Source organism: Ambystoma mexicanum, chromosome 7p, assembly GCF_040938575.1.
Source record: "Ambystoma mexicanum isolate Mex_15411 chromosome 7p, UKY_AmexF1_1, whole genome shotgun sequence".
NCBI classification, from domain to species: domain Eukaryota; kingdom Metazoa; phylum Chordata; class Amphibia; order Caudata; family Ambystomatidae; genus Ambystoma; species Ambystoma mexicanum.
In genome coordinates this window covers 474456805-474472986 of record NC_090939.1, presented here as the reverse complement: position 1 = coordinate 474472986, position 16182 = coordinate 474456805, and the positions used below count along the sequence as shown (strand labels likewise).

At 47.0% G+C, this 16182-nt stretch overlaps 1 protein-coding gene across 5 annotated transcripts in view; it reads left to right on the top strand.

Annotated features, from left to right (window-relative positions):
- KDM6A (lysine demethylase 6A) overlaps positions 1–16182 on the top strand; it is a 1954130-nt gene that overhangs the window by 1305557 nt on the left and 632391 nt on the right. For all 5 annotated transcript variants that reach the window (XM_069636498.1, XM_069636499.1, XM_069636495.1 and 2 more), the window contains one exon: positions 7286–7391. In XM_069636498.1, coding sequence (XP_069492599.1) covers positions 7286–7391 — 106 coding nt within the window. The remainder of the gene's footprint in view (positions 1–7285; positions 7392–16182) is intronic.

The window sequence follows — 16182 nt, the reverse complement described above, 5'->3', positions numbered from 1 at the left end:
GAGCGCTACACATACATCAGCCCCCGCCATGACTCGACACGCGTGTCGAGCGATCGGCAACGGAAGACACCAAGTGAGCGGTCCAATGAATCTGTGTCCTTTGAGCGTTCCCGCTTGCCTCATGACAAAGACCAACCGTCCTCGGTTGATAAAGGTGTCGCACTATCAATAGTACCAGAGGCCTGATCGTCAGATGACGATTCCGCCCTCTATCCTCCTCAGTCAAGACACGTAGCGTCTACACCCGAGATTCGACGTCCTTCCTCGAATACCACCTGCGAAACTCGACATGAGGCATCAAATCCCTCAGAGGCCCCTAAAAACACTGGAAAACATTCCTCTAGTCATGGGAAGGGAGATAAACAACATAAGGTCATCTTCAGAACACCATGTTCATAAGGAGAAACAGAAGGCCCCTAAATCTATAGAAAAGTCCAAGGTCTTTGACCCTACCACTAAAAGTAAAATCATTCCTCCCACTGCTCACGAGATGGGCATTGATGAGGAACCAGAACAGGTTGTTGTTCCTAGCTCCAGAGAATGGAACTCAGCTGATATTGATAGGGTCATGAGAAGGATGTCATTTATGGCTGACTTCTATGAAAAGGACCCTAATTACTTTCATAGTTATGCCAACAGCCCGGCTACCTCTGCACCTTCGGGGTCTAAGGCAATACCTAAATCCTCTCAGCCCCCTGCTAAAAAACTCTGCTCTGACGCCCCAGCTCAGGACTTGTTCACAGACTCCTTTGTGGTTGAATCTTACCACCCTGATTCATATTGTGATGAAACAGAACCACAATTGGTGGAAGACCAGACAGGGGTCTCTTATTATGGGGATGACTAGGACCAGGAGGAGGAGGAGGAGGAGTAGAAGGAGGCGGCTGAAGCCTACAATCTTGACTCCCCGATTCCTAAAGACCCCTCGGTGCATGACTCGCCGGTAGATAGCCAGTACCTCATTGAGGAGTGGTTGGTTAAGGCAGCTGCCCATTTTCATATTGACACGCAGGGTGTCCAAGAAGACATGGATTTCGCTGAAAAGATCCTAGGAGACAAGAGAGCCATTACTCAGGTTATCCCTATATTAAAATGCATCCAACGTAGGACTGATCCCTCACTGGTAACCCCAAATCTCACTTGTGCGGTTAAATCACGAGTCGAGAAATTGTTCCGTGCTGCACCCTCCGATCCCCTGTACATTAGGGGCCAATTTAAAACCAGATTCCCTGGTCGTAACAACCACCAGAAAGAGGGCAGGTACACTGCTTGCGACTTCTGAAGCAACACCTGATAAAGAGAGTAAAAGACTATACGCTCTGGGTAGAAAGGTTGCCTCCACTTCCGCCTATCAGGCATGAATTGCCAACAGTGCCACTCTTTTGGCAAGCTATTGCCTTCAGTGGGAGGAGGTATCTTCTTTGGTATCCTCCGCACCCGAACCCCTAAAGAGCTAGTTGGCTCAATTGGCAGCAGATGGAAGGTCTGTATCAGGATGCATACTAAAGACAAACTTTGATGCAGCAGATAATGCTTGAAGGTTAATAGCCGAAGGCAATGTTATAAAGCGTCACGCTTGTCTAAGGCAGTCAGGGTTCAAACCTGAAACCCAAGCCACTCTCAATACATATGCCTTTAGAGCCGAACGTACTATTCGGCAAGGCAGTGGAGGAAGCTTTAAAAAGAACTAATGATGAGTACGAGACCCTAAAATCTGTTGGCCAACACGCCAACAAACCCTCTGGACAGAGGGGAAACAACAATTTTTGCCGCTTTCGGGGCCAAAGTTCCCAAAGGGATTCAAACTATTACCAGAATCGGGGAACCTCATGGGAAAACAATCAATCCCACTCCTCACAGGGCCTACCCAGAGGGCAGCGCAGGGGCCGCACTAGGGGTAGAGGCAGCCCCGCCAGAGGTGGTACGCCACCCAACAAACAGTGACGTTCCGCTTCAGGTCCCCTCCCATGCATCCCCAGTAGGGGGCCGCATTTCCACCTTCACCCACGCATGGAAGGGGATCACTTCAGACAGATGGGTGCTGTCCAGTGTGTCCAGAGGATACTGCATAGAGTTGCTAGGGCGCCCCCACGACCATCCTCCGCAACAGAAGGTACACTCTCTGGAACATCAGAAGATCCTCCTCGAGGAGATTGCCTTTCTGCTAGCAAAGGACGCCATAGAAGTTGTCCCGGGCAGCCAGGCAAACCGTGCCAATAAAAGATCTGACAATGCGCCCAGTATTAGATTTGCGCCCTGCAAACAAGTATGTTAAGCCACAAAAATTCTGCATGACTGCACTACAAGAGGTAATCCCCCTACTAAAAAAGGGGGATTACATGGCAACATTGGATATGAAAGATGTATATTTTCATATTTCAATGTTCCTAGCGCACAGAAGATTCTTCTGTTTCAAGATAGACAACCAGCACTACCAATTCAAGGTGCTGCCCTTCGGAATAGCCTCGGCTCCAAGGTATTCACCAAGGTACTGGCGGTGTTGGTGGGGCACTTACGCAGGGAGGCAATCCCAGTGTACCTTTACCTGGACGACTGGCTCATTACAGGGGAGTCCCCCTAATTTGCAGACCAAACATCCAAAGAAAAATCAACCTCCTCTTCCAATTGGGCTTCTCAATCAACGAGGAAAAAATCAAGCCTGGTGCCAAGCACCTCAAAACAGTTCGTAATAGCTGTCCTAAATACCCAAGAGGGGTTGGCCTTTCCATCAGAGGAAACAATTTGAAATCTGTTGCTGCAAATTCCTCTATCAGGCCGGTCACCAAATAAGGGTGCGCAAAGCTATGCGTTTGCTATGCATGATGGCATCGTGCATTTACCTGGTTGCCCACGTGCTCCTGCACATGCGACCCATGCAGGAATGGTTGGCGAAACAGTGGTCTCAAGCAAGTGGTCAGTAGGATAATCTAGTGGTTGTTTCTCCAACACTAGTACAGAGTCTTTGCTGGTGGACAAGAGAGAATCTTACGAAAGGGAAACCCTTCTGCGATCCAGAGATACAGGCTGTTGTCGCAACAGACCCCCTCCCCCCCTAGCAGGGTGGGGAGCCCACTACCTTCACCATACAGCTCAGGGTCTCTGGTCTCACAGAGTGGCTCAGAACCACATCAATCTGCTAGAACTTCTGGCAGTCTTCAGATAACAGATAGCACGACTGCAATGTTTTACTTAAACAAACAAGGGGGCACTCGTTCTCCCAATCTGTCCAAACTTGCCGAGAACATTTGGAAATGGGCACTTAAACAGAAGATTTACTTGTCATCCCAACATGTTCCAGGGGAACTCAACTCGCTAGCAGATGCTCTGAGCAGCGATCCCCCTCCCAGAGGAACACGAGTGGTGACTACACGAAGAAGTCGTAGGAGACCCCTTCTCTCAATGGGGTTTCCCCACTAAAGACCTATTCGCCACAAGCGAAAACAGACCATGCCCAGACTTCGCATCCAGGTTCCCCCAGTCAGGCTCCAAGGGGAACACCCTATGGATGAATTGGTCAGGGATGTTTGCCTATGCTTTTCCACCAACCCCTCTGATGAGGAAAGTGGTGAACAAGATCCACAGGGAACCGATGAAGCTCATCCTAGTTGCTCCTATGTGGGCGAGACAACCATAATATCCACACCTACACAAACTAGTGGTGTGCGACCCCATCAAACTCCCGTGCCGGTACAAGCTACTCCAGCACGAGGGGCTAACAGTGCATCCTCAACCCAACTCGATTAACTTGGCAGCATGGCTCCTGAAGTCAGAGTTCGGACTTCTTTAGAAGGGGCTACACAAGGGAGTGCTTAAGGGGTAGGGGAAAGATACAGTGACAAAGGACTGATTGCAGAAATTGGCCAAGGCTGAAGCAATGGTGTCGATGTGGTCCTTGATGGTTCTGGATGAGCAGGGGAGAACCTGCTTTGAAAAGACTTGCATAGGTGAGACTTGTCTAGAAACATTGTCTGGGGTGAACAGGAGAAAGGAGGGGGGAGTGTCCACCTCAGGAGGAGGAGAGACCGCAGGAGGAGGAGTCGGAGTCGGGTTGGCCTAAGGGATGGAGAGAGAGGTGGGAGCAATGGCCAATGTGATCACTTCGAGAGAGGAGTGGTGAGAGTGTTAGGGAGGGGGAGGTCTGACGAGATAAGACATCCAAGGTATGCCCTGTGGATGAGTCGGCCAGAGGGAACAATAGCGAGAGAGAGAGTTGCAGAGGTTGCGAAAGAGTCTCGAAGAAAGGCTGGTAGCATCCAGATGGATGTTCAGGTCTATGAGGAGGAGAAGTTGAGAGAAAGAGGGAGGAGGAGAGGTCAGCTCACTCGGAGAAAGAGGGCAACCTGGCCAGGCGGCCTATAGATAGTGACCACAGTGAGAGAGGGACCAGGAGAGATAGCCTGCAGACCAGGCATTGAAAGGAGGAGTAATCCTGCATTGGAATGATAGAAGCAGGGATCCACTTCAGGAAAATCAAGGCTACACCCCCACTGGGACGGTTGGGTCTGGGTTTGGAGAGCGTCCTGTAGCCGTTGGGAAGGAGAGTGTCAAAACTCGTGACGGAGTACATCCAAATCGAGCTCTTCCAAGAGCTGGCAGATGTCATAGGAATGTTTGACAGCTGAACGAGCGTTGAGAGTTGCGACCTGGAGCATGTTGCCACATTTGAAGGACTTCCGGGGAGGGGTACAGGCCAGAGGTACCTCCTGCGGAAGTGTTGGATGTGCTGGAGGATGGGCAGAAGAGGAAGGAAGAGAAGGCAGGGTAGTCTGAGAGAAAGAATGTTCCAGAGGGGTGGTGGAGGGGGGAGGCAACAGGGTGGGCAGCAAAGCAGCAGGAGGTGCCGGAGAGGTGGCTGAGGAAGGAGGCAGCAGAGGAGCCAGAGTGTAAGAAGGGATAGCAGGAGAGGAAAGTAAGTTGATAATGCGCTGGAAGCGTCTATCAAAAAGCAGGAGATTGGCCTGAGGGCCTTGGACCAAGACTGTGCCATTTAGGTAGACTTTAATGATGGCCTTGGAGGAGTGGAAGGGGGCCAGGAGGTCATCCCAACGGGTGCCACCATTAATGGGAGAAGAGGAAAAAGGAGAGAGAACGGAGACCATATGGGGGTCCATGGGCCTGGAGAGGGAATGACAAAGAGCATATCGGTAAGGTTCTGTCTGGTGTAAGCACTGGTGTAGGTATCTGCGATAGGGAGGCCTGGTTTGGAGACCAGGATGTCCCCTTTGTGCTTCTTCCTGCCATACCTAATGAGAGCGATAGGATAGTAGATAGAAAAGCAGTTAGGGAAGATGGGTGTGAGACACAGAGCACCAAATAGGGTGCGGGGAGGAAAGGGGGGCGCCCAAGCATGGAGCAGAGGTTGGGGGGGTAGACGGGGGGGGTAGGCACAAGGTGGGGGGGCCATGAGAGGGGGGGTCACAACAAAGAGCAAGAACAGACCTAAAAATCAACCTGAAAACAGAACCCACAACAAAGCATAGAGCGTAGCAGGGAACTTAGAAGTAGAGAAAACAAATCCAATACAGAATCAGAAGCCAAGCACAGGGCACAACTGGGAACCTAGAAGTAAGAAAGCAGATACAACACAGAACCAAAAGCAAAACACCGAGCTCAACAGGAACGTGGAGGTGAGGAATACAGGCAATGCAGTGTATTGCCACAGACCGTGTAGAACAACACAATAAAAACTGTAGGGCTAAACGCAAAGTCAATACCAACAACAAGGCACAGAGCACAACTGGAGCCTAGAGGAAGGAATGCAGTGGAGCAAACACAATGTCAAACAGTACACAATCGATCAAGAAGAAAGGGGAACACTGGGTGTGGGGGTGGAACAGGATGTGGGGACCTACAATGCAAGAGAGCGCACCCAGCTAGAGAAGCAAGGGAGCGCACACAGCCAGTTGCGAGGGAGCGCACACAAGCATGTTTCGGGGACGTACGATGCGAGGGAACGCACGTGGCAATGGAGTACACCGAGAAAAATGTTGCGAGAGAGTGCACGCAGCCTAAGTTGCGCAGGAGCCGAATTAAGAGGGTGAGACGCAAACGTGGGGGACGAGTGTTGATTGCAGGGGGAGAAATCGTATGCAAGAGTGCGAAGGGGCACAAGGGTGGGGGGGATGCGTGGAAAGTAGCGATATTAACGCTCCACGCACCTTCTTACCTTGCAGCCACAGAAAGGAAGGTGAAGTCGTCCGCACTGAAATTCTGCGCTACTACCCCATTGCTGCCAAACACCTCCGTCGCTCAGCACCGCAGCCTTGTCCTGCGAGGGCTTTGCCGTAGAGCGTTCATACTTCAGTTCTTATAGGCAGGGTTGCGTGGACGTAGTGAAGCGTGCTGCGTATAAGTCTCCTGCGCACCTGCATCGCTCAACATCACGGCCATCGTTTCAGAAAATAAACAATTAGGGTACGTCGACATGCGAAGGATCATCGGTACATGAACGTTTGAGATGGGCATAGGATAATAGGCACCCCCCTTTTCAATGTCACCTTTTCAAATTCGAAAAGAAGATGTAAATCTCACCAAACTCTAGATGGTCTCCTGTGCAAAACATGTGATTCTAAGCTGATAAGTCTCAAAGACAATTACTGATGAGTAATATTTTATTTATATTTCCAATCTAGTTTTATACCACGTAAGTGGTCACACCACCTCACCATCATATCCTGGTTTCTGCAATCCAGTCACAACCTCAATTTTTATATATCCTTGGTAAAATAAAAATTACATGTGCAAGTGTCTGCTGCTTTTTTTGCTAGGTCTGTGCTGTCAAATATCCAAATAAAAACTATTTCCACAGTTGATTACTTTAACAGCGTTGTGACTCATACTTCTTTGGATATTCAGTCTTTTAATTAAATTATGAAAAGAAAATGTTTGTGCACTTCTATACTAGGAGCTTGTCATTTTGTGGCCCTGTGCAGTGCCCTCATTAACAGGTTATGGATGATGTATCGCAACTTACTTTTACAGGAAAGAAAGCAACACACTATTTATGGCAGATTTTCTTTGGAAACCTTTTTTGCTCTTTACTTACTGCCTTTAGTTTCATGATTGGGAGTATATGTGTATGGCACCTTCAGACTTGTTAAGTGTGACGATTTCCCTATTCTCCTAATCTCTATTCAAATATGATATGAAAATGGTATGAGATGTTTAAGAAAACATTGATAAGACTTTTGTGGAAAGTTTTTTTTTTAACTTGTTGCTTTTTTGTATTTATGGAAAAATCAATACATAAAAGTGAAATCTAAAAGTGAATGTTATCTTTTTGCAGTTGGAGAGTAAACGTGATGCTTTCTTCCCACCGTTACATCAGTTTTGTACAAACCCAAATAACCCTGTTACTGTAATACGTGGCCTTGCTGGAGCTCTTAAATTAGGTAAGTCAGTTGATGAAATGTTTAAAGAATGTTCTGGTGCATACTTCTAGTTTTGTACTACAGGTCTTATCTGGATCTTATGTAGTGTTTGAAGTTGGTTTAGCACTTACAAATTTGCATGCCTACAGATTTGTGTTGCCATTGCTAGTGTCTTAATTTCTCCGAACGGATTCCTCATCTTCACGATCTAAAAATGTTTTCAGTCACTGGGGGCGCACTTCATTTATGTTTTATTGCTGTCCATGACACTCAATGTGATGTTGTAGGTGGTATATATCGAGCTGCTGTGCTCCATGACATCTGTTCTACCGTTTCTCTCAGCACAAAGGCTGAGTAACTGCAGAACTGCAAGAGGGTTACAAGAAGGCACTAATTAGGGTAGGTTAAAAGGGCGATAAGTCATCTGTAGGAGCAAGGACAAATTAATCGGAAGATTACTGAATGATTTGTGCTAATGGGTTCCTTCCTACCATGGCTTCTTCACCTTACCCTCACTGAGCTGCCCAGAACCTGCAGAAGTGTAGAAAGCGAGAATCCATTGCTTGCACTAGGAAACTCTGGTGCACCACACAACCAAAGTGAGCCTCTTGACCCGATCTGCAATACCGGCAGTAATGTTTGTCAAATGTGGGTAATGATACCGACATAGTAGATGTCCACAAAATGGAAACCCCCTCTACAAGGCAGAGGTAGCCACTGTACCATTGGTAGAAAGGGACTGGCTGGCTCCTTTTCGCTGACCAAATCGTAGCATTTAAAGCAGCAAAGAACAATCTACCTGGACAGGGCCCATCTGGCTCATGCCCTCACAGCCGGAGCACCAGCAAAACTGACAAACAGCTGGTCATCCTTCCTGATGTTTGTCTGACACATGGTAACTGAGATCCCTCTTGGGGTCCAGATGTGACCTCTCCACCTTCTTACATGGTTGATGCAGAGGGAAGAAGGCTGGAAAATCTTTCTAATACGACCTGAAAGGGTGGGGATGTCTCATCCTCATTCACTGTCTCTTTGGAGTTTGTGCGTTAAGTTAGTTTGATATAAAGCTTGGAGCTCACCCTCTGCGCAGAATTGATGTTAGGCAGGAAAGGTAGCTTAAAGGTGAGCAGCCTCAACAGTAATGAATGAACATGCGCCAATGGGTTGCCTTTAAAAAACAAAAACAAAGGTTAGAACAAGTTTAAAATCATGCATAATAACACAGTGGTGTGGAGGAAACTGGTTATTAAAACCGCTCAAAAATAGCATAACAGTAGGATTAGCACAGAGGGAGCACAGTTTTCTAGATTCTACTAAAAGACCCAAGAAGCATCCAAGTACCTCTTACCAGTGCCAACCTGAAGGCCCTCTTGGCCCAAAGAAATGTTGTATTTTGCATTCTCTGTTATGTTGAGCATCTTCAGGCTATGGAACTGTGGTTTCTGGAATCCCATGGTGGAATGTTTTTTTTGGTATCCGGTCAGTTTAGGAATTGGAGTAAAGCTGACTGGAGCTGGGGATTGTTGCGAGTTACCTTGTCTTCAATAAATCAGTAGAAAATCTCTTACCAGAGCCTTGCTAGTGTCGTTATTTAACTGGCAACAAGTGAACCCTTGCCAGTGACCACCAGCGGAATCCAGTGCTGCTGACAGCCGTGCTCAGTACTGGCTCTGTGGCGTGGCCACCGGGGGCACAAGACTGCCTCGCCTCTGATGTTTTGGTGACAGTTACCCATTGTGCTGTGATGAACGTCCATCGACCAGCACCGCACACTAACCATCTGTGTGCCCTGCTGGATTCAACGTGTGTCTGCGAATAAAGGTGCCGGAGAAGAGACAAAAGGTTGCCTCAGCTTGCGCAGCAGGGAGAACGAAATATCTAAATGCTTCAAGCTAAAATATCAGCGTAGAAAATGTAGTTGTGCGTGCGCCACATTTCTTGATCCAGCGGTCGGTGCAACCTGTTCTAGGTGCAAGTGGGATGCTTTCTTGTGCTTCACTAACCTTGTGGGAAACAGTGACTTACCCAAACAGGGTATTATAATAAAATAATGGTGCTTTCTGCCAGGAATCCACCCGCTTTCATGCCTAGTCCTTGTCCAGTGAAGATTAAGTGAGTGCAATGGAAGAAAGGATTTCTCTATTACGTGAGAGCTGCTTGTGGCAATACCATATCTGCAGACTATAAAACCTAGGATACGAGGGACAGTGCATATATGAAATCTTTGCCAGAATTGGATCAGTCGAATGAGGAGTCTGTGTCAAATAAATTTGATACTGCCATGCAGAAGTTGGATATACATTTGAATCCTAAAACCTGCACAATCCTAGAGAGAGACAATTTTGGAGTTGGAGTGCAGGAAGATGGGGAACCAGTTGAGTAGTATCTGACCGCTCTTTGCCATTTGTCCCTATCCTGCAGATTTGGTGCCAAATTAGGTGAATATATGAGATCAATCTATGATTCACTGTAATAATGACAAAATAAGAGAGGAATGGTGACTGAAAGATGAGCCAAGTTTGGATGAAGTCATAAGTGTTGCAAAAAGGGTTGAACATTCAATGATGAGTGTGGCTAACTTGGCATGAAGGAGAGTAAAGCTCCTACCTATGAATTGCTGAGGCCGTGCGAAGTTGGTAAAGGGAAGAAGCAAAAGGGAAGTGGTCAGCATGTCCAAGAGACTCCTGACTCCAAGGGCCGAAGGTGTTGTATGTGAATGAGGAAGGGCAGAAATCTTCTGGGGATGAGGACGAGGATCAAATAGAAGTGATTTTGGTCAAAATGGTGAAGTGTGCTCATGAGGAGGATTGTGAAAGTCAATTTGCGGAAGTTGAAGTTGCTGGAAAGTATGTGAGAATTATGTCAGATTCAGGGCAAAGTTTTAGTTGATCTCAGGGGAGGTGATACAGAGGGAGGTGGGTGGACAATTAAGTGTTTTTGCCACCTGATATCAATCCGGGCTGTTGAATTGCTGCATGTAGCAAGGTGTGTGTGTGGTGTTAAATTATATCCCAGTTATTCTTGAAAAATATTGGACTCGTGAAAGGTATGAGGCATAAAATAGTACTTAAGGAAGGAAGTGTCCCAATTGCAGCAAAATTGTTTGGTTCCCTTGGTGACGAGATACGGTGTGAGAATGGAACTTGAAAAATTTAAAGTATCTGGTGTGATAGAGAAGGCAGGAAGTGTGGTACGAGTGTCACCTATGGTGGTGGTGTAGAAGCCGAATGGTGAGTTGAGGCTCTGCATAGATTTATGTGAGCTCAACAGATACTTTTTTTTGTAAAAGAAGAATTGATTTGGCGCGGCAGCTTATGCAATTCAGTAACCAACAGAAGATGTGTCTTTACCGTAGATGCAAGTGGCATTGGTGCAGTTTTAGCGCAGTTTGGGGAGGATGGTTCAGAACATGTGATCAATCGTGCTTCAAGGTTGTTGAGGGGGGCAGAAAGAAACTATTCTGTTCTTGAAAAGGAAGCCCTTGCATGTCACTGAGCAGCAGAGAAATGTCAAAACTTTGCGTGGGGGACAGAGTATACCATAAAAACCGATCAGAAGTCCCTTAAAGGGATTTTTTTAAGAAATGGGGTTGGACTATGTGTGGAGGAGAGTTGCAGGATCAGTGACCAGAATGCAGGGACACAAATTTGTGATGGTGGTGATACTAGGAAAGGAGAATGTGTTAGCAGATCATCTGTCGAGTTAGAATGGACTTGTTGAAGATGAGGTTTCAGAAGTGATGGATACCGTGTTTGTGGCCCAGGATGGAGTGGTGTCACAGGAAGAATGGTGTAGGACTTTGAGAGAGGAAAGTGATCTCGAAGAGTAATTGGGTTTGTGAGCAATGGTTTGCCCGAAAAGTGGTTGTTGAGTGATGAAGAGAGGATCTTTTGGTAAGAACGTTCTGAATTGAGTACCAAAGGAGGAATTTTGTATCAGTGGGACAGCGCTGTTCCAAAGACCTTAAAGAGGAGGATGGTGGAGTCTGCCCATGAAGGTCACATAGCAATTACCAAAAACAAAGTTTTGCACAGAGAGTACTGGTGGCCTGGGTTTGTTTGCAATATAGAAAGAGCTCTAGGAATACGTGTTGAGTGTCGGTAGTCGGGTAAGGGTGTGGTGGCCCATTTTCAGCCCATGGTAAAGATGGATATCCCAGAGAAAGTGTGGTGTGACTTGGTCTTGGATATTTTGTACGACTTTTTTGTTGGTTTTAATTGATTTGCGGTCACGGTGGCCAGAGTTCAAGATTGTCAATGAAGCTACAGGGAGTGCAATGGTTGAATTCTTACAATGTGTTTTCGAGAGAGAGGGTATACCCAATTTTGTGTTGACTCATAATGGCAAGCAATTTGTAGGAGGGTGTTCAGAGAAGTATTTGAAGCACTGTGGTGTGAAGCATAAGAGAACGATGGCATACCATCCCGAAAGGCACGGTGCAGCAGACAGAGTAAACAGATCTGTGATGTAGGCAGTGAGGAAGGCAGAAGTTTGCTAAAAAGATAAAGATTGCCGTGAGGGAGCGGCTGTATGCCTTGCGCATGGCTCCCCATACTCCCCATACTGCCACGGGGTGAGCCCATTTGAGTTGATTAGGGGGAGGAAAGCCAATACCAAGTTAACACCTTCCTGGCTCGGGGAGGGTAAGGGAGACAGATTGTGTTGTGGAGGAGGTGAGGAGAACTCTGGAGAGAAAAAAAAATACGTGAGTAAAGAAAGAGGATAACAAAGGTGGTTGGAAGTAACTTGGAGTGTGGCAGATTGTATATGGATTAAGAAAGGTGTGATGAGGAAGAAGGGGGAGTAGTTGTCTGCCGAGCCTGGGCAAGTGTTGGAAGTTTTTAAGCGGTGCAGTGAGAGTGCGTGGAGGGCAAGTTTGGAATGTGGTCAAAGTGGCTCTGAGCAAACCCTAGTGAAAGGAACAAAATGAACAATACAAATGAAAATAAATTAATTGTACATGGTTGAGGAAAGGAGATGTTGTATTGTGCATTCAATGGATTGCCTTTCTCCCGCAGATTCCTCATCTGATCGATATTCCTTCCAGTTCTGCTGCTTTTGAACATTTTCGACAGGGGGCTTAGTGGACCTCGACTGGACCGTCAATCCATCTTGCTCGTCATCTGGTCATCAGCTCCGGACGTGACATCAGGCACTGTATAAATACCACTTCACGAAGCCTTTAGTTCATTTTTTCCAACACAGACGAGTCTTTCGACGTTTTCGTCAGAAAACCTTTTGTTAATTCCTTGACGTGAGATGTCGGTCGCTCGGTTATCGGGCTTCAAACGGTGTTCCGATTGTGGCACCAAGATGTCCATCACTGACGCACATGAGTTGTCTCCGGTGCCTCGTCAGGGGACAGACTGGTGTCAAAATGCAGCCCAAATCCCTTTGCGATTGAGCAGCTGAACTTGCTCTTGGCCGGCTGCCCTCTAAGTCAGTGGCGCGGTCGATGTTTCGGTCTTCTGAGTCCGAAACCGAGGAGCACACCCTAGAAAAAGAACTTGGGTGGAAGAAGAAATGGTCCCAGTCGAGGAGCCATTGTTCCCCGTCCCGAAAGAAGAAAAGGCGTCACCGCCACCGTCTGGAGTTCATCCATAAGTTCATCCAGGTGAGCGCCCCATCCCCTCGGAGGCCTTTGTGATTACTTGACTACTGTCAACAAGATTTGATTGCCACAAAGGATCACTCCTTAAGTTATCACTGAGGGCATATCACAGAATATGCTGGATTCTGACACACATTGCTCGAGACCAATTCAAGGTTCATAATTCTTACCTGAATCTGAGACCATTGACCCTGGGGCAGTCATTGTAGCGCCTGCATGCTCAACCCGGCCTCTGGCAATAGGAAGATGCAGGAGTCCATGAGATCCAGAAGGAAAGAAAGCCTGAAGCTAGGCCCCTGATGTGGGATTGAGAAAGCGTCACGAGCTGAATAATGTTCACAACACAGGCCTCTGCATAAAAGTCTCTGCCTGAATGTCCAAAACGGCCATATTGTAACCGACCTTTTGAGAAAGTGCAACTAGAGACTATTTGCAGTTTGAGGGAAAAGCCAAAACTGTGCCTGGGACTGTACCTTCTTGATAGCATGCTCAAATTAACTAGTCATCCAGGTAGTGAAAAGCATGAATCCGTTCCTCCGGAGACATACTGGGGACGGGGGTAGCTCGGGGGCAGCGCGAAATCAATCCCCATGGCACTTGAAACCAATCCCCATGGCATTAAGCGAGTTATAAAAGAACAATTATTACAATTCGATAATAATAATGCTGCCACCACAGCCAATTGCTTGTTGAAATCCCTGGGGACTAGGGATAGGCCAGAAGGCCCAGAGGTTGGAGGATAAGGCCCAAGTTTGGCCATCTTAAACAAGGTATGTGATGGTACTTCTGAATCTCTACTCCTGATTTTTCCTCATCTCAGTATTTTGTATGTGGTTTCCATTGGCATCTTTCGGGTGGTGGGGGCTGGGAGGAGAACTGAAGTGGATCTATTAAAATGTTGTGGAGGGATATGATAATATGCCATAAAAGTCTGGTGAATTGAGGGGACATCCCTGAAAGGGGGTGGCATGAAGTTTCCTCCAACCATGTCCCATCTTTTCCCCAAGTAGTATTTCCACCAGGTAGTCTTCCCTCGTATAGCAGGCCCCAGGGTCAGGATCAGGTAGCGGCTACCGTCACCTGGCCACATAGGAGGACGCATCTACAGGAAAAATAGTGAGGAATTTGCTAGATCCATCACAGTGACTTTAGGGAATGGGTCTGAAAAAGAAGTCCCTTCTGTCGGGTTGCTGCAATGTGACCACCAAAGGAGATCACACTTCATCCCCTGAGGTACTGGGATCACGTTCGATTAAGGGTCCATTGCTTGGGACCAAGCTTGCCTTAATGTCACTGCGTGTTTCTCATCTTGAGGATTGGTAGCGGAACTGCCAGGATGCCATACGACCCAGGAGTCTATGAAACCACCATGATATGATATATGGGTGGAATTTAGAAAGTGGATACAGGCTTAAAGATCTGTTCTCCATTTCTCTGTATCAAAAACATTTGCCGTTGTTGTGTTCCAGGAAAATCCAATGAAAATCCATGCTTCAGTGACCATCATAGAGGACTTTCTCCAATTCACTGATAAACCAAGGCGGAATAGAAACTGAAGTAAAGTTTGCAGTACAAATGTAGCTGTCCTCGGACAATGGGATCCCAGGAGTCAATAGTTCAAGTGTGGATAAAAATTGACTAACCGCAGCCTGAAGAAGGCCGCTATGACTGCCATCATGTTCGTAAAGACCTTCTGGCCATTCTCGCACTGAAGGGTAGGACTTTGTACTGGAAATTATTGTTGAATAGAGAAATTTCCCTTCACACTTCAGATTTCTTTTAGAATTTGAGCACCAGAATAGGATTACGAACACAGGACTTACTTTTATTTGGACATCTTGACATTGACAGACTTGTTTGGTCTTGGTTGAGGTAGGGAAATTCCTGCTAGATTCCTGCTAGATTCAGGATAGTGAGGCATTTCCAACCCGTTTTCCATTTTAATAAATGTTTATAGCCACAAACATGTCTCCTCTGTGTCCATGTCTCATTCCTAGCTCCTCACATCACCTTAATTCTGGGTTGCACCCTACTTAGCTGGATAGCAATGTCGGCGAGCCTGGAAGTATTCCACATTTGGTCCCCTATGGAAAGGTCACAGCGCATAAATTACCTAGAATTGTCAGCCATAATCCTGCCCTTGAAAGCTTTTCAATCAAACATCCAGAAAAAGGTGGTTTGCATCAGAACATACCACTCTGTCTCAATGTTCTATGTTGACAAGCAAGAGGAAGATCATTGCCCCCTTCTAATCGTACTGCCCCTACAGTTGTGGGAATGGGCTATTTAGAAACGTCAATGGCTTTCGGCTGGTTCACATCCTGGGTCAGAAGAACTCTGCGGCAGACTCGCTCAGCTGCTTGGCAACAGCAAACTATGAACAGGAACTGAACAGCGATATCCTCGCCCACGTTTTCCACGAATGGGAAACTCCTTGCATAGATCTTTTTGCTACATATGAGAAGAAGCTCCCCTGGTATGGCTCCAGACTGGGTTTAGGTCCACACTCGCTGGGAGATGCTCTCGAAATCTCCTGGGACAGTCTATCAGCGCTTGCGTTTCCACTGTTGCATCTAATTCATCACGCTCTTCTGAAACAGATGGAGGCGAAGAACTGCATGGTGGTGGTCAATGTGCCATGGTGCCCAGTCTGGTTTCTTGGATTCATTTGCCGGAGATCCTGAACCACCGCCGTCAAAACAACATGCAGGTATAGCACCCCTCCCCACTATCTCAGAGCTTAGCAGCCTCTCTCCTGAGATCATGTCGCTAGCGCACATGGACCTTTCAATGGATTGCCTTTCTCCCGCAGATTCCTCATCAGATAGATATACATCCCAGCGTCAGCTACTGTCTGACAGGGGGTGTAATGCACCTCGACTCAACCGTCGATCTGCCTTTACTTGATGCTTGGTCATCTGCTCCAGACGCAACGTTGGTCGTCACACATTTACTGCATCACTACACCCCCGTACCTCAGTTTTTTTTCTGCGCACTTTAAGAAAGGCATGGCATCAACAATAAGACACACAAATGACCACAGTCCAAGGGTGTTTATTGAACTTCAGAAAGGGTTTGAAAAACACCTATTTAAGCCTAAATCTAGAGATGGGAGCAAGCTACGACCATCAAATAATAACGTGTCCTGGTGGTATCTTGCCAAAATAAAGGGCCTATACTTAAAAAAATAAATAAAAAAAT